General features: G+C 39.6%; 2 protein-coding genes across 2 annotated transcripts in view; both read right to left on the reverse strand.

The window, feature by feature from the left end:
* LOC113664428 (uncharacterized) overlaps positions 1-18,929 on the reverse strand; it is a 49,417-nt gene that overhangs the window by 21,071 nt on the left and 9,417 nt on the right. Inside the window, exons 12-21 of the mRNA XM_089194882.1 lie at positions 18,192-18,422; positions 17,389-17,703; positions 16,567-16,886; positions 4,086-4,227; positions 3,602-3,804; positions 3,120-3,263; positions 2,729-2,879; positions 1,830-2,186; positions 1,302-1,430; positions 473-720 (exon numbers count right to left, since the gene is read on the reverse strand). Coding sequence (XP_089051008.1) covers positions 473-720; positions 1,302-1,430; positions 1,830-2,186; positions 2,729-2,879; positions 3,120-3,263; positions 3,602-3,804; positions 4,086-4,227; positions 16,567-16,886; positions 17,389-17,703; positions 18,192-18,422 — 2,240 coding nt within the window. The remainder of the gene's footprint in view (positions 1-472; positions 721-1,301; positions 1,431-1,829; positions 2,187-2,728; positions 2,880-3,119; positions 3,264-3,601; positions 3,805-4,085; positions 4,228-16,566; positions 16,887-17,388; positions 17,704-18,191; positions 18,423-18,929) is intronic.
* Positions 4,227-7,786, reverse strand: LOC149034523 (uncharacterized). The gene has a single exon (XM_089193787.1). It carries the CDS (start codon positions 7,784-7,786, stop codon positions 4,751-4,753), a length of 3,036 nt encoding a protein of 1,011 aa, XP_089049913.1. The 3' UTR covers positions 4,227-4,750.

Below are 18,929 nucleotides of genomic sequence, written 5' to 3' on the forward strand. Positions count from 1 at the left end.
CGGAATATACGCACTTGTTGAAATATCTATATTCAGGTCGGCTTATGTTAGACTCACAAAATTTGGGAGACTTCTGGACAATTTTTCGAACTCAATGGGCAGTCGTGGGCTAGCAGGACTTTCTCGAACTCTCTCAACACCCCTTGTGTTTCAGTGAAGCTAGACAGGAAAATATAATTTGGCCACCGGAAAATTTTTTTAAAGTTGACGTTTGGATGTTTAGAGCGTTAGCCCTTCGTCTGGGCAAATGGTCTACAGGAAAAGTCCTGTCACTCGTTTTTATGAGAAATTTATCTAAAAAACCTATCAACCGCATTCAAATGCTCTCATCTAAACGCCACTATCGACCAATGAGAGTACGTTTAGTATCTTAACTGCTTTCTAAACAGGTAAAAGCAATGGCCAAAATTGAGCTAAGGCCTAATTGGTCAGTGGTTAACACTTTCATAGTGTAACAATCGAAAAAATGTACCTGATATTGTTGATGAATACCGTTGACTGGGATACTGGCCTCTCTCCATATATTGTCCTGTTCTCCAAAGAGCCTCCACAGCAATTGTTCTTTACCCCTGATATCTGTCGTATAAACATTTAGCCTCCCTGTATGCATACCAGTCATATGATAATGAAATTTCAGACACGTATGAGAGTGGATACTGTAGGGAGTAGAAAACCTGGCTTTTCCTTTAGATTGCGAGGCATCAAAATAAATATAGCGACCTGTAGACAACAAATAAACAAAGAAACCAGTTGTAACACACTGAACGAAGTCAATTATATGGTACCGATTGATCCTCATGAAGAGACAGCTCGCACCGAGCGAAATCTGTCGTTGTTTTTTTGCTTCATTCTGTTATGCAAATTTTACATTTTTCATGGTAAGGAAAGTGAGCCCTTATTTTGTTTCCCTGTGACAGTCAAGACGTTGCCTCCCTGACTATACTGGTATTGACCGTTTGAAACAAAATAAAGTTAACTGAGGTTCAAGATAAATGTGTGCATCAGTTTGGAGGCTTTATAGAAAATTCCTACGTTTACGTTTTGTTCCCCTCGCTGTTTGGCTTTTGCCATACAATAGATAAAATCCCTCCAAACGCAAGCCATTCAATGCTTCGATGCACGGTAAAATATGGCCCGTTCCAAGCTAGTTAAAAGCAGCACAATCGAAAACTGCGAGATTTAGTAGAGGAGTGGAAAAACGTAATCAGATAAAGCTGGAAATTATCTGAAACAAAAACGACAACAACAGCAACAAAAAACAAGCAAGAACAAAGAAGTAAACAAACAAGTGTACATGATACCTCCTCTAGAAACATCGTCGCATGGCCCTGTACCCGACGTTTTAGTGCATCCTTGGTGTAGTTTCCAGGAACTGGTGCCATCTAGTAAAGATTTCCAGTCTCTAGAGTTATCGTCAAAGTCGAAATGAACTAGGAACAGTAGAATGATGATATCAAGAGTAGATTAAATAGCAAGTAGACAGCTATTTAATTCAACATGTTTAGTAGGTTTTAGCAGAAAAACTGAAGCCGATCATGATATTTTCATTTCCATTCTCTCGCTCGAAGCAGTGTGCATGTTTTTACTTTATCTACTTCTTGTTATGGAACTCGAGCGAGAAGCGCTCTATACTCTCCTCGGTAGTATGAGACCTTCTACCCGATGGAATATCAGTCTGTAAGAAACCTTTAAGTTTTCTTTGACAAACTGCCAATACTAATACATTTGTCCTGAACTGATTAGTCTCCATGACAATTGGCAGATAAGAGTTTTGAAAAGGAGGGAATACGTTCAATGAAAGCTTGCGGTTGTGAAAACTATAAACAAACCTTCAGACTTGCGTTTAATTTGCTCTTTGGTCATCGCCATTCCCCAAACCGCGACATCATCAATAGAAGTCGCTCTGCTCCACCCACCTCCATTCTCCTTTGAAGCTATGAGAAGCTTGAACGGTTCATGGTCAGGGGAAACGCTCATTTGCATTGGATTCTTATGTGATGCTACCAGATTACCGTTGACATAAAATTTTAGACCCTCTTGAGGTTTCCAGGTGACAGTGGCTTCGAACCATTGGTTTACAATCAATTTATGGCGTATTTCCCATCGATAGTTTTCTTTGGCGAAGAAAATGTGGTATCGCCCACGTCGGACGATGAAACATAGGCCATTCTTAAACCAGCAGATGCCTTCAAAAGGAAATTGTGGCAAACGAACATACGATAACTCATAGGTAGCAACCAACAGCATTCCTATTCTAGTGAGGGTCAGTTACATAGTTAAATTATCAATTTCTGTCATCCAGTTTCCTAACATTTTTGTGATGCATCTAATTCTTTTCAAAAAGATCTTGAATTGATAAGATGGCAGAAGCAACAATCACGCAGTTCATGACTTGTGTCAGCTATTTGCTTAAGAATTCGTGGTGTAAGTGATAAAGTTGAGATTATTCTAAGGTTTTTGATGCAATTCGTTATGGCATAACCGTCATTCATCTGAATCGCAAACATATATGGAAAGCACCAGTGCTGGAAAAGTTTAACACAATCTGCATTAAGAAAAAAAAAAACCCACGCCAGTATAAGTCGTCACGACAGAGGCCAAGTCGAAAGCAAAAAGGCTACCTTGATTAGTGAAAATTATCAAAAATGTCCTTTTCTTGTTTCTTTGTTTAGCGCTATATTTGGTAAAGAATGTACAGAAAGCTTGAAAATTGTATTGGATGACTTACTATTGCTCGAATCTCTTCTACCATACAATTCCATTCGCAATCTGCAGTCCTTATTGCACTGAGTGATATATACTCGAAAAAATCTCCCATATATGGATGGAACCAACCAGTTTGTACCTGCCATGTGTTGATCTGAATTTGCATCATATTCCTAAGGTAGAAAATGTCGCGCTAAGAGTTATTTAGGAATAAACCTTTTTGCGGTTTCAGATCTTAGCCACTCAAAAATAAACTCAATTTCCCAAAAGATTCAAGAATCATTTAAAAAAAGCTAACAGGGACGGGAGATAGGGGACGAGAAGCAAAGTTTCCTAGCACATGACCCTTCCGTCCCGCATTCCTTGTTCGGGGAAACGGATGGAAATAAAGATGTGAAAAGGGGTAATGCTACCTTTACTCCATTGTTATATTCAAAATACTTCCAGTCATTTCCTTCATAACTGTACGCAATTTGATATTTCGTTGGCCACTGGATGTGTGTTGGCCTTCCTTGGGTTGCAATACATGTTACTTCTGTTTCTTCCTTTAAATCGACCTTAGAAATAAAACGTATCACAATCAGCTCGAATGCATGAAATCCTGACAAGGCCACAGCACCCTTAAACTTCCAATCGAAGTATTCAGGGTAACAAAGGAATTTTATATTACCTTCTTAATCAGCGAGAAGTGAAAAAGAAAGAGGGAGTAAAATTGTTCTCAGTTTTATCTCAAGAAATAAAACTTCCTCCCCAGCACCCTAACCCCTACTTCCCTTTCCTTACCTCCTTTCACAACAGACCAACCCGAGACTGACTAAAGATTAACAAAGATCGCAAAAACCAACTTGATAATTTGGCCTGCACTTGTTCAGGAACACTTATCAACGATGATTACCTGAAACCAGATTCCCTCGAACAAATGGACTGGATGCTTGTAAGGTCCCCAGGAACTTGCCCCTTCCTCATCGTGGTTTAGCCGACCTTTGTTTGGCCAAAAGTAATCTTGTTTGTATTTATCAGAAACTTCGGTTGAGGATGCTGTTAGTTGTTCATCTGGAACTACCGTCCGATTTTCAACTCCCTGAGGCTGAGAGCAACCTTAAAGAGAAAGCGAGACACGAAGAATTGACCTGTACTCTTAAGCTGATTGAAAGCAACTTTAAAGAGAGGAATTTGTGACCTATTCATTAATAGTGAAATTGCAAATTTAAATTCAGACAGCTAGCTCAGATAGCTTAGGTAGTTATCTCAGGCTTTTTAAAATTACTGGCCAATTTAATATCATTGATAACATGAAAATTGAATAAAAGTGTGCATATTTATGGAAAATTAAATGGCTTAAGAGCTTTTTTTTCCATTTTTTAATCTCATACACAAACCTGCATCGTAGGAATAAACTTCCATTTTTATGCACTGTATTCTCGTTTCAGTAAGATAGAATCGAACCTTGACGGCTTGGAAAGATGGAATGAACGCTTCCTTCATCAAAAACCCAGCTGATGGAAAATTGAAGCGAAGTACCTGTGACGGTGTGTTAGGACATTAATATACCAAAGGTTCCAAACCTCGATATTTTATTACAATAAATAACGGATGAATGTTATGCCAAAATCATGGATATGGATCGAAGATTCGAAATCTGTAAAGTAATGCGTTAACAAATTAGTTTCAGTTCATATCGATAATATCAAAAGAAATCAAGATAAATATTTACCCATTGGTTCTAGGTGTCCATAACACTGTCTAGCGATAGAAAATCTTAACAATTATATCTGTTACGTCATCAAATTATAATGCGCAAAGAAATTAGAATTTTGCGCAATACACTCCCCGCCGGCAATTACAGACTGTTTAAAGTTTTCGGTAAAAATCATTTCAGAATTACACATAATAGTTCAGAGTTATTATTGCCAAAATGTTTTGAGATAGTTCATTTGTGTTCTGATGCAGGTAGGATAGTTATCAGCTTGTTAACTGGTCGTTCGATAGTTGTAAAGCCTTTCCCTTTGTATTCGGTCACTTTTTCGCCAGGCTTGGGATTTTTTTATTCGACGAGGGCTCGTCTGACCTTTCCGTCTTCCCCTTTGTAAACTTTTGATATTTTCCCAAGTTTCCATTGTCCTCTTTTCGCGTCAGAATCTTGGATAAGAACAATGTCATCAATTTCAAGGTTTCTCTGGGCCGTGTGCCATTTTTGTTGGACTAATAAGCTTGGAAAGTAGTCTCGAGTCCATTTCCGCCAAAATGAGTCAGTTAGTTGTTGTACAAGTTCAAAGCGCTGTTTGATGTCGGACGGCTCTTTGAAAGGTCCACTTGGTACTCTTGATGTTGCTCTACCAAGGAGGAGGTCATTGGGACAAAGATAGGTATCATCTGTTGATGTAGGATGTCTACCGATTGGCCGTTCATTTACAAGATTTGCCGCTTCGTAACAAATGGTTTGTAACTCGGAGAAGGTTAGAACGCTTTCACCAATAGCTAATGTGATTGCTTTTTTCACGGATTTAATAAGTGCTTCCGATACACCGTTTTGCCAGGGGGCATCTGCTGATGAGAACTTCCATTCAAATCCTTCCATTACTCCGAACTCTAATAGCGGTTTCTTATCTAAGTCGTTGATGACTTTCTTTAGCTCCGCTCTTGCTGCTACTAATTGGCTGCCATTGTCAGAATACAATTTGGAAGGGTATCCTCTGATCGATACAAATCTTCTTAGTACCATTAGGAATTTGTCAGTACTGTAATCAGGAGCTATGTCGATATGGACAGCTCTGGTTCCCATGCAGTTGAACAGTACTCCATATCCCTTTCCAAATGTTCTTTTCTTGACTTCGTCTTTAATCTTGAAGGGTCCGAAATAATCAATCGCAGTGGAATTCCACGGGGGTGCGGGTTTTAGCCTCTCTATTGGGAGTTTTCCCATAATTTGTTCTTCTGGTTTTCTTTCAAGCTTTCTACAGATAATGCAGTTGTATTTGATGAATTTGGTTAGTTTCAACAACTTCGTGATCCAAAATCTTGATCTCACCTTGCTGGCCGTCGCGAGGAATCCGAGATGGCCTCTTCTGTGAATATGCTCAGCATAAAGGCGTGAGAGGCGATGTTGATATGGCAGAAGTATTACCTCGGTTTTGTTATCACTCATCTCGATCCATCTCTCACCGCGGCCACCTACGACGTATATGCCATCATCGCGCCTCCTTGGAAAAAGTCGTTTGTATTTCCCTTTATCTATGTCACGTTGCATTGATTTTTGAGCTTCATGAATCCAAAATGTTTCTGCCTTCGAGATATCATCTGGTGTGAGCGGTCTTGAGGCATTTTTAAATGTCATCTTGTGTGTCTTATTATACATTGCTAGAATTCGAGCGATTGTATGGATAAGCTTATTGTAGGTTGAGAACCTATCAATGATTATTCGTTTTGCGAGTGAATCGTTTACAGCTTCATCTGGTTTGGTATGAGTGATTACGTTTGCATGCCGTTGTGTATAAGTACGTGTGATTGGCCATGCAGATTCAGGTAGCTTCAGGAAATCCGGTCCTTTTTGCCACAAAGTGAACATGCCAATTTCATTTGACTTCTTTCCGCGGGTCAGCCAGTCGGCGATGTTATTTTTGCTCTCTGTCCAATACCAGTTTTCGGGATCTGTGTTTTCTTGGATTTCTCCCACCCGAACGGCTGCGAATGTGTTGTAACCATAGTTCTCCTTCTGGATCATGGCATAGACAATCTGCGAGTCTACAATATAGATGATTCTTTCAAACTTGTATCTACAGTGGGATGTTACAGTTGTTTTCAATCTGCTGCTTAGTACAGCTCCGCAAAGTTCGATACGATCGATGGATATTTTCTTTACAGGTGTTAAGCGGTTTTTAGATATGATGAGATGACTATCAAATTCTCCTGTTGTCAGTTTCCATCTAGCATATGCGCATGCGCCATACGCGTTTGTCGACCCGTCAGAGAAAATGATGAGGATAGGATTTCCTACGGTATTAGGAGCTTTCATGCATCTTCTTATTTTCACTTCATTCATTCCTGGCAGATCATCGAAGAAAATCATCCAGTCTTTCGTGTGATCTGATGGTATAGGATCATCCCAGTCGAGGGTGAGGTCACTTATCCATAGTTGTCTCATGAGGATCTTAGCTTTGACAGTAACTGGTCCTGCTAGTCCGAGTGGATCGTATATGCTGTTCACTTGTGACAGGATCTTCCTTTTTGTCAAAGCGTCACAAGCGATGGGCTTGGGATTCTTCTTTTTCATTTTGCCTTGTAAATTTAGCTTGACCTTGAAGCAAAGTTCATCCTGGTTAGTATTCCATTCGACACCAAGGACCTTTTCCGTCGCTGTGTTGGGTGTAACTGGTAGGATTGATTGAACATGGCTTGCGTTATAGGAATACATCCACTCTTTAATCTGAAATCCTCCTGTGATCAGAACTTTCTCCATGTCTGAGGCAAGTTTTTTGGCGTCTTTCAGCGTAGGAACACTTTCGATAAGGTCATCCATGTAGGTGTTATTGATTATTACGTTTGCTGCCTCAGGGTATTGCTGTTTGAGTCGCTCTGCTGTCTTGCGTAATGCCAGCGTCGCCATGGTCCCAAAGGGGCGATCTCCAAAGGAAACCCTTTGTATGATGTATGTATTGGGATGTTGACTTGTATTGAAGTCACGCCATAGGAAGCGATGAGTATGGTGATGAATTTCCTGAGTTCTGACAGTATGATACATCTTCTTTACGTCTCCGATGATGGCGATTTCATTTTCTCTGAATCGTATCAGGATTCCTAGTAATTCGTTCAGTAAGTCTGGACCCTTGGCCCAATACTCAATTAGGACGTGTCCCATATAATTCGCACTACTGTTGAAGACGATTCTCACGGGGGTCGATTTTGAGTCAGGTTTCAGGACTTCGTGGTGAGAAATGTAGTGGATTGGTCCTTTATAGCTTTGTAACTCATCCTGGGAGAGTTTTCTTGCCACACCTCTAGCAATCATATCTTCTATTTGCTTTTGATAGACGTCAGCGTGAGCTTTATTTTTCATGAGTCGTCTTTCAGTTGACATGAGCATGCTGAATGCTACGCGCTTGTTGTCAGGAAGTTCATAAGGGTCTCTGATCCATGGATACCCAGCAATCCATACCTTATTTTCTTCGTCGTATTTCAAATTCTTGTCGATTAGTGCTAATTCCTTCTCCTCTTTGATGCTGTAGTTTTTACTTCAGACTGAACATTTGCCACATTTGCAGCCTCCACAGCGCGGATTGCAATTGATCCCGAGATTCTCGATGTTGTAGAAATCTTCGATTCTTACTGCTCGTACATGATGAGCTCTGATGTTTCTAAGAGGTTGCTCTTCATTCATATTCTTGATTGAAGAATGTGTCCCGCCAAGGCATCTACCGAAACGGTTCTTTAGGAGTAGGAGGTGGTCGACGTTCTTCTCCTTCTGAGGATGATAGTTGGCGTATTCATAGCCTATTAAAACATCGACGGTACCAGTGGGTCGAACAAGATCCTCTTTTGGTATGTTATTGAAGTGTTTTGCAATCCCGTCTATCTTAACGTTCTGGATGTCTGAAGTGATTTTGTCTATCCCGTACACGTCAAAGTAAATCCGATTGCCTTGTAGGTCAAATAGAGGAAGTTTGTACTTGTATGAAATCAGGGCTTCATTCTCTCCTCCAACCTTAACCAGAGATAGCTGAACTTTGGTTCCTCTCAGTTTCTCTGCCTCTGCTTTTGCATTTGTAATAAAGGAAAGGGATGCTCCATTATCCCACAAGACATTAACCCAACCTTTTGGACCTCGTATTTTCTGTATCTGAAGTAAACAGGTGTCAACGTCAGTGCTGTCGCATACACTTGTCGTGCCAGAAACTGAAGGTGGCGTTTCTTCTTGTTTGGGCGAGGGCTCTTCTTTCTTCTCTTGATGCAGTGTACTGTGATGTGTTCTTTTGCAATTATTGACATTGCAGATTCGTTTGCTTCGACATTGTTGCGAGCGATGTCCACGTCTCAAACACGACCAGCAAGCACTCTTCTCCTTGACAATCTTCTCCTTTTCCTCAATCGGTTTGGAGAGGTATACTCGGCACTCGTTTGTCCAGTGGTTACCATTTTCGTGAATTAGGCATTGCCTGTTTTGTTTGGTATTTCGTTGTTGTTCAACTGGATTGTCATCTTTCTTGTCAGTATGATTCACGGAACCCTTAATTTTTTCACTGCTCAGGCGTAACTCTGCGTTCTGGTATTCAAGAGCTCTCTTCAGGTTCAGGAGAAATCTCAATAGACTTGGAAACTTATCAGTTTTATCAATGGTGCTCGTGTCGTTGCTGACTAATCTCGCCCATTCTTTCATTACGTCAGGGGGTAATCGTTTCTCAATGATGCTGATCGAGCTAGTTGTAGTTATCTCTTTCTCCAATTTTAGGTTGCATAGATCGCGATAGCCTTCTTCAATGACATTGACGAATTGAATGAACTTTTTGTGCTCACCTTCCTTAATACATTTAACATTCTGAATGGAATTGATGATGGCATCAGCGACTTTTGCAGGATCGCCGTATTTGGAGTCTAGTCGCTCCCACATTGCTTGGATGTCGTCGTCTACGCTTTTTACATGAGCAAGGGGTTCCATTCCTAAGCAGGATCTTAGCGTATAAGGTGCGGTATTAATATTCAAATTGGGCATAACTTGTTTCTCGAAGTCTCGTTTGAATTGGGGGTAATCTCTTAACTCGCCATCAAATCTCGGCATTTTGATCTTCTCTAGGTGAATATTGTTAGGTTTCATGGCATCAGTGGTAAGCTTAAGGGTTGCTCCGTCATTGGATTTGATGAAGGTTTTGCTTTCATTTTCATCGACGCGGGTTTCCATTAACTCTGAAATTTCACTGTAGCGTTGTTGAACGTCAAAAATCCACCGCAAGTCTCGTTCTGCGGAGTCTTTATCAATGAGCTCGATTAACTTTTCGTGTTTTTGTTGACAGTCGACAAAAGCCTCTTCAAGCTGACTTTGCAAGCTTTTCATGTGCGTCGTTGTAACCTTTTCGTTTTCCATCGTATGGGAAGCATTACCATATAAGGCATCAAAGACTGCGCGCGCAGTGTTCCTTTTGTTGAGAATGCATTCCTTTTCTTTGCTTGCGGATTCGTCGCGTTCTTTTTCTGCGCGCGCTCTTGTTTCATTTTCTATGTATTCAAATTTTAAATTTCTCGCGTCCGTGTAGAGGTTTTGTAGCTCTTCGAGCCAATTTTCTGCTGTGTTCATCTCGTCATCCTTCAGGAGCTCTATATAGGCGTTGTGTTTACCTTCTAATTCCTTCCATGCTTTGACGAGCTCAGCATAATCGTCTTCAATCACATCTGCTATTCTTCTGTCGCGGACAGATCTCAGCAGCTCATTCCTTTTCCTTGTGAAGATTGTTCTGGCATTCTTCCGGTCTGTTTTCGCTTTTTCTGGATCCATTATCTTCGTGTTCACGTCTCAATGGATTTCGAATGTGACGGTGTGTTAGGACATTAAGAGAGTGTCTCTGTAAGAGCGGTCCGGTCAATTTTGCTTGAGACACGGATTTTGCTCGTTTCTTGTGTGTTGTAAGACATTCATGTACCTATACTAAAACAACAATCAGTTTGATCGGATCTCTTTATTTTTTCAGAGTTTTACGGAAATTAAATTTCACTCGAGAAAAAGCTTATCGTGACACTTTTCAAGACTTTAATTTCATACAACTTTGGAGAACAATTTACAAAAAACTACGGAACTCAGAAAAAAACAAATACCCCAGCCATGTATATTAACTTTATCTTATCTATCGAGGCGACTTTCCTAAACATCACGTTTCAATCAAGGAAACAAGAAGACTTGAATGACACCTTATCGGTTCGCAAAAATCACACACGCCAAAACCGATCAGATTTAAGGCAAATTTTTGAAAAAGTGAGGCGTTCTTAACTGATCCAACTAACATAGCTAGGAAAAAGATGCCATAGAAAAGGTAACTACGGAAAAAAACTTTGCGGCCCGACCTTTACGAGAACTTTATAACTCCGTGAACTTACCTAATTTTCGGTAATTTCCAAGTTTGGCCGCCATTTTGAGGGACTTGTCAACATGAAGCGTAACCTATATAAATCAAGCAGGTAGATCTAAAATCGTCAAAAATACATACGAAAGCAGTTCAAATGAACTTTACTTTCAATTCAAGCGGAAAAATTTGAAATCGTTCGTTAAACTTACCATCCCCATGCGACCATTTCTTCCAACAATTCAAACACTACAACTAGTGTTCGAACTCCCCTCGTCGATTCCACCGTAAAAAATAATCTGTGCCACCCAAGCTTCGACTCGAATGTGAAGTACAAATCAAATAGCATAACTGCTTCATCTTCGCGGCAATATCACGATGGTATTTTGACATTCGGATCGACAAGAACGGTGATCAGGTAGCGATCGCCATATTTACTTCATAAACGTGATCGCTGACCAGCCGCTGAATGAAAACAATACGGTTCAGTGGTGAGGGCGGGGTGAGGAGTGGGTGCGGGCAGATTATCAGAAGATTTTTGGGAACATTCGAACATATGCATTAAAGTATCATGATAAACATTAGGACTGTCAGTCTTAATGTGAAGGCATGCTTCGTGTTGCAAACAACTTTTGTTTTACTTAGTATTCCTTTTTAACTCGTGAATTGCGCGCATGCGCAAGAGCGAGTTATAGATACGATGTGGGGAATGGCATTCGCTCGCTCGATTGGTCGATACCTGTAAACTTTTTTTAGATTTTAGGCTTTTGAGTGCATTTGATAGTTTTTGGCGAGCAATAAACATACGAAATGGCGACCTTTGTTGCTAAGAATAGTGGTGAGGTGAAAAAGAAGCCAATGATAATCTTAAAAGAGTTTTTTTTTTTCGTTTTAGTTTCAACAAGCGGCGCCAGCGACTGGCAGGCAAGCAAGGATTCACACTGAAATAACAGAACAACCTTCGTTTTTTCATAAAATTGTAATTTACAATCCTTGAACTTGAAAACAATCCGAAGATTCATTGAAAATATCACTTACTGCGAAGCACTCGGAGTTTACAGATGTTCAAAAGCTTTTTCTGTTATGGCGTGAGATTGAGGACAAAATTGATCATTACGTTTGGTCGCGTGTGTTTTTCCTGTGTGAAGCAACAAAAGATGCCGGCGACTGACGAAATAACAAGTCAACACGAAAATCAAATAACACCTAAACAAACAATTTTAGCTACCGATTTTCAGTGAATTTTTAAAGAACAATTTTCTTTTAAGTTTCAAGACAATTTGAACATACATACAACGTACTAAAATGCGAAAGTTACACACCACAAAATTGAGAAATAGGCCTGAAATGAAATTCTATCTTGTTATTGATTATACGTTGCCTAGCACGTGACTTAAATCTACCCAGGCGGAGATCCAAAATGGCGGTGGCAGGCTTGGCTTAGTTATATCACTCAAAACTCGTTCCCGTTTGTCTCATTTGATAAAGAGGGAATCGTTAATGTTTTCATTAAGACAGTATTGCCTTGATTTTCTAATATTTACAACGAAAGACAGTAAATTTCGCTTTTTTCCCACATTTACTTCCAACCTTTTCTTTTGAACCAGAAACAAAAATGATAGACGTTTAAAACACATGACATCATCCACCTTGTCAAATGTAATAGCATGATCATTTCAATAGTAATGCCTTCTTATCCCAACGTTACTTTGTTTCTTTGCTACATTAGCGAACACTGAACTACTGCTCGTACTCTAAATATGACAATCAACCACAAAATTCCCTAAACCAGATAACATTAAACATAATCTAAAAAATCATGTGTCAATTCACGAGTTTGCTCACAGAGCACTTTGATTTCTTTCAAATACATTTCGTTCCAAATAGGACTGGCATCAATTCATAGATTTACAAACAAATCTTTACCACGTAAATAAATGTGTTTAAATAATCGAGATAACAATTGAACCTCTTGTATCGCACCAGAAATAACGTGTCGTTTCTTCGCCCAACTCTGAGAGCGTGGAGCGGCAGAGACGCGAGACACGACTCTCGCGTGGAGCGGCTTCTCCATGCTCACAGGATACGCGTGACCTCACTATCTTTAAGAAAAATAAGAGACTGCTCGAAGTCTGTATTCCGTTCAACCATTTCATAAGAGTGACGCGAGTCTTTCAATTGAGTGAGAAGGTCACAAACCCATTCTTTACCTCACGAGCGTAGCCACTGACCACAGTAGGCTTCTCCTTTGACGCGGAAATTGAAATCGTATCGAGTATACAAAGTTATAGTGAGTTCCTTTAGATCCCGAACTTGTATCGCGTTGGAAACAATTACAAGTACAGGAAGAAGTAGTTCGTTAGCGAGACGTTCATTATGTCTCAGGACTGCTTTTTGAATAGCAAAGATGGAAAAAACTTTGGTTGATCGCGTGGCTTAAGTGGTTTGGTACGACTGTCTGAATGCAATGACGAAGTAAAACATCATTTGATAAGCTGCCACCTGTCTAAAGAGGTCTTAAGTGAAAATGAACTAATCTTGGCAAGGATTGGCCTATTTCACCTCGCTCAGGAGGATAAACAAAAAAAAAGTGGATTTGCCATAGGTATCGCCACACTTTGGGGAAGTTTTGGAGAAGTGCAAAGGTAACATGTCAGTATCCTGATCATGATGGTGTCAGGAAGCGTATCCAAGGCAGAGATGTAATTACCTTGCATATGTCTCAGGACATTCATGATAGTGAGTCTTGGCTGAGACAAGAAGAATCAGAGAAGAATCTTCGGTCCCCAGAAACGCCACTTTTAAACACGAGACAACTAAGGTAATTGAATTAAGGGGTATTTGTTTTATTGAAAACTATCGTTCAGGTTATAAGATAGGCGAATAACTCTCCCCACCGATTTTTTCTTACATTCTGTTAATCAAAAGTTTCAATAATTATTAAGGCTTTCTTGTTGATCGTCTTAATAGTAACAGTTTCCAGGATCCAAGGGGAGCAAAAGAGAGAACAATTTTCTGTGTAGTTAGGTAAGGCGACATGCCGGCTTTATACTTCTTCCGGCGTGATAACGATAATGATTACAACAATGGGTGAAAAGCATCGTCCGCTATTGATGACGATTATCATAGTTATAAACAAATCTCAGTTCTAGTCCTGAAAAAAATCTCAGGGGGTCCTTTGAACCATCCACTTCATCTCGCCAGAGGTCAAAGTTGCCTACACTCATTCTAAGGTTCGTGCGATTTTACGACGAATTTTCAATTCCGGTGTGTTGCACGCGCGACTTTTGATAGGAAAAACCTGCACGCGCTATAACTTAAAGGAACGTGTCAGTGGAATGAATCAAATCTCTATTATTTTGCATACATTCGTGGGAACAGCAAAAATTACTTAATACAAACATTCTAAGTATAGTGTTCATTCCGTGCAATGGGGCATAAATAAAAGGTTCTGGTGGAAAAGACATTTTATTTTATACCACTGATGACAGGCAAAAAGGTTACATGGGTACCCCGGTTAAAAATATATTGTTAACTCTATTATTTAATACCAGCTCTAATTTAAAGGAGAAAGTTATGAAAATAAAATAAAAGTTGTCTGTACCACGAAGCATGCCTTTATTGTTTAGACTGATAGTCCTAAAGCTTTTTAAGCATGTATTCGAATATCTTATGGCGATAAGCCCGCCACCCACCCCACCCCGCGCTTTACTGTTTTCACTCAGCGGCTGGTCAGCGATCACGTTTATGAGGTAAACACACCGATCGATTCCTGACCACCGTGCTTGTCGATCGGAAAATCAAAATATCAGCGTGATATTGCCGCGAACATGAAGCAGTTGTGTTATTTGATTCGTACTTCACATTCGAGTCGAAGCTTGGGTGGCACAGGTTATTTCTTACGGTGGAATCGACAAGGGGAATTCGAACACTGGTCGTAGTGTTTGAATTGTTGGAAGAAATGGTCGCATGGGGATGGTAAGTTTAACGAACAATTTCAAATCTTGAATTGAAAGTAAAGTTCATTTGAGTTGCTTTCGTATGTATTTCTGACGGTTTTAGATCTACCTGCTTGATTTATATCGGTTACGCTTCATGTTGACAAGTCCCTCAAAATGGCGGCCAAACTTGGAAATTACCGAAAATTAGGTAAGTTCACGGAGTTATAAAGTTCTCGTAAAGGTCGGGCCGCAAAGTTTTTTTCCGTAGTTACCTTTTCTACGACAACTATTTCCTAGCTATGTTAGTTGGATCAGTTAAGAACGCCTCACTTTTTCAAAAATTTACCTTGAATTTGATCGGCTTTGGCGTGTGTGATTTGGGCGAACCGATAAGGTGTCATTCTAGTCTTCCTGTTTCCTTGATTGATACGTGATGTTTACGAAAGTCGCCTCGATAGATAAGATAAAGTTAATATATATGGCTGTGGTATTTGTTTTTTTCTGAGTTCCGTAGTTTTTTGTAAATTGTTCTCCAAAGTTGTATGAAATTAAAGTCTTGAAAAGTGTCACGACAAGCCTTTTCTCGAGTGAAATTTAATTTCCGTAAAACTCCGAAAAGTAAAGAGATCCGATCAAACTGATTGTTGTTTTAGTATAGGTACATGAATGTCTTACAACATACAAGAAACGAGCGAAATCAGTGTCTCAAGCAAAATCGACCGGACCGCTCTTACAGAGACACTCTCTTAATATACCAAAGGTTCCAAACCTCGATATTTTATTACAATAAATAACGGATGAATGTTATGACAAAATTCATGGATATGGATCGAAGATTCGAAATCTGTAAAGTAATGCGTTAACAAATTAGTTTCAGTTCATATCGATAATATCAAAAGAAATCAAGATAAATATTTACCCATTGGTTCTAGGTGTCCATAACACTGTCTAGCGATAGAAAATCTTAACAATTATATCTGTTACGTCATAAGAAATTAGAATTTTGCGCAATACAGTACCTTTAAAATAAATTACATGGGTGATACAGTTATAAAAGTAATAAATTAAACTTTCAAAATGTTTTCAGACATTATGGTCTAATTATCTAAACAAAGTTTAGCCGTTATTCAACAAAACCCTGTCGTAAACGATATTCAGTTAAGTTGAATCTTTTTGTCTAAACATTTCTTTTTGTGATCAGTGCTCAAAATGCCGAAAGCTAACGACGGAAGGACATTTATTTAATTAAATTAAACCTCTTTTGGAGAAAGATTAGGGCCCACTGATTGCGTAAAGCCATGGCTTTGGTTGGACCTCGTGTAAATAACCGGCCTCCATAATTTATTTTGCGTTATTCCAGTATCACCTTTGGTGATATTAGAAGAACGTAAGAACAACCAATCAAAACAAAAGAAAAATGAGAACAAACCAAGAAAAGTCGAAATAGATACAAATGAACTGTCCGAGGCGCTAGAAAATGTGAGTGACTCTGTCGGTTTTAGATTTGACTCTGATTGGTTGAGAGGCTGGTTTGAGTTTCCTGAAAGATCACAGAACGCTAAAGCAAAACTAAATCAATCCTGTAACAATTTCAAAGCTCCCTATGTATTTACCTTCAAATAAAAGAAAGAACGAAAAACAAAAAAGTGGAAAAAAACAGCAAAAAATTGAAAAGCACAGGCAGCTGGGGCTAAAAAAGAGCTTTTCAGGCGAAACCGAAACACGAGAGCCTGCGTGCAGGCTCAATAGACGGCAGTTGGAGGTTTTATGGCCAGCGGTAGACCGCGGTTGTCCTGTGGCTCCGTGACAAATAATAGGAGGCCTTATAGGCGGCAGTAAAAGATTTTTAACCCCTGCAACAAAAGCAACAAGCAAACCTTAGAAATTTCTTTTCCGTCAATCTCCTTGCTATACTTTGTCCAATTGATTCCATCCTTAGTCTTTTCATACTGAACTTTCAATTCCGATACGTCCACGCCTCCACCAATCGATTGCAGAGCCACGTGCGTCAGGGTGTATTGTTTTCCCAAGAACACTTCCAACCATTCATTAGGGCCGGTTGAACACCACGCCTTCGAGTCGCGTTGCTCGTTTAAGCGAGCAAGATAAGGACCAGTGCTGTTATTGAGTTGTGATGAGCTACTCAGGTACTTGTCGGGTAATATTTGATTTTCTAGACCTAATGGCGTAGAAGGAACTAAAGGGAGAGAGACACACAATGCATTAGCTTATCTCAAGTCGCTTAAAATCTCCATGAGTCGCTTCATGTTTCGGTCAAGCTTTTCTCGAGTCGCCTTACGAAATATTTACCTTCGAAAGCAACAGTTGTATAGCGCATGTGACGAACCACTCAGCTATAGTTTTCGAGTATCATTTGATTTTATGAACGAATTGTTTAGATAGAACTAAATAAAGCGGAAAGCTCGATATTGCCGCGACTTATCTTAAGCCTCAAGTCACCCTAACTCGCATAAAATCCCTTGAGTTTTTACCTGATTATTGACTATCCAAAAAGAAAGTCGAGCTCATTTATATTTTGTTTTATCCATCTTTAATGGCTATTAGACAAAAGCCATCAAATTGAAAGGTTTAAATCGATTAATTTTATCGGAACTTTTTTCCTATGAGGTCTCAGAGTGTTCCTCGAGTTTACTCAACGACAAAACTAATCTTTTGATACCTTTTCAGCACTAACTCACCATGGTAATAAAAAACTTCCACTTGGTTTGGATAAAAATGCTGAGAGCCCGCTAAGTAATAACGAGTTTCATGAGAAGGCAATGAAACATTCCTCAGATCAAAAGAAGCACCCAAACTGCTGTATCCCATGATTCGGCCATTTTTGTCTTCAAAGAGCTCAAGTTCCCTTTCTCCAAAACTTGGACCAAGCAGTGGATCTGTTCTTCCGGATGCTTTGTCATGCTTGATTGATAGGACTCGAGGGGCCAGGTTAAACGGGTTTGACAGGCTGAACAGGAATCCTTCTATCTGACGTCCAATGTCTGCTGGTTTTCCTAAGAACAAGACGAAAATACAATTTGATAAAGCATGAGCGTTTTTATCTGGTCCCTTTTTGCTACATTGGTTAGTCATGTTTTTTACATATTCATCATTAATTTACCATCATAAATATTATACAAACACATTCTTTAGAATCTGTAGGCAATAAATCGTTTAAAAATCATGAAACTATTTCCAGAGTACTTGATTCCTATGGAAGATGCTTGTTAAAGGGTGCATGCACGCTCTTGTTTGATTAAGTTTATATTCATTTGTTTATCCGTGCAAGAGAATAGTTTTAGTCTTTTAGATGATTTCGCTCTTCAGATATGGCAGCGTGCGCCTCTTTACTGCTTTGTAAAACACGGCACAAACGACCTCGTTTGCATTAACGACACGCGCTACGACAGCGCCTCTGGGCTTTCAGCTAAACATGAGTTTTTGAACAACTTACGTAGTTCTGACCCTCAAAAAGATTTTTATATTATTAAAGAATGCCTACCTCCCCAACTCTGGTCAACAAAGCCTCCAAAAACATATTCTCGGACACGTATGATAGTTAATGTTGGTCCCCTATAATCGCACACGGTGTGAAATTCTTTAGTGCTCCAGGATGACTGGTTAGCGTAGTAACAACGTTTCCACGTTGCATGGTCACGAAGGAAATCAGGAAATGCTTTGCGGAGCACCTCAAGAGATTTGAAGTCATCCTTAAGTATGTTTGAGGCTAAAGCTGAAAGAGATTAGAGAGAAAACACAGATTTGAAAGGAAGTTCCCTACCAACCATATAAATAAATTCCAGAAAGAAAAAAAAAAGGTTCGAGTTTTGCCCAAGCTAGCGTTAGTAGATATCCTTAGGTCGCAGAAATGTCTCCGATAACTGGGATTGACTTCTTGGAGAAAGGTAGAAATACAAAGTTTGAAGGGGAGGTTTGATGTAGTTCAACATTGTGTCCTAAGCAATTTAAGATAAGGTTTGTTTCACTTACGTTTTTCCTTACTTGGCATTGCTATAAGTCTAAAAACATGTGTCACCAATATGTGCTACAAAAATTGATGGAAATCAATATCAATTCAGCTTGGCTTTATGACGAAGGGCTAACGCTGGCCCGGTCAATAAAATAATTATCTTGTTTCACCTCTCACTGACGCAGCAACACAGTTTCTTACTCCCTAATAAAAGAACATGGTTGTCTGTTTTATGTCTCTTATTTCTATTGTAAACATTTTTTGCCCTTT

This window comes from Pocillopora damicornis, chromosome 14, assembly GCF_964200805.1.
Source record: "Pocillopora damicornis chromosome 14, jaPocDami1.2, whole genome shotgun sequence".
Classification (NCBI taxonomy): Eukaryota; Metazoa; Cnidaria; class Anthozoa; order Scleractinia; family Pocilloporidae; genus Pocillopora; species Pocillopora damicornis.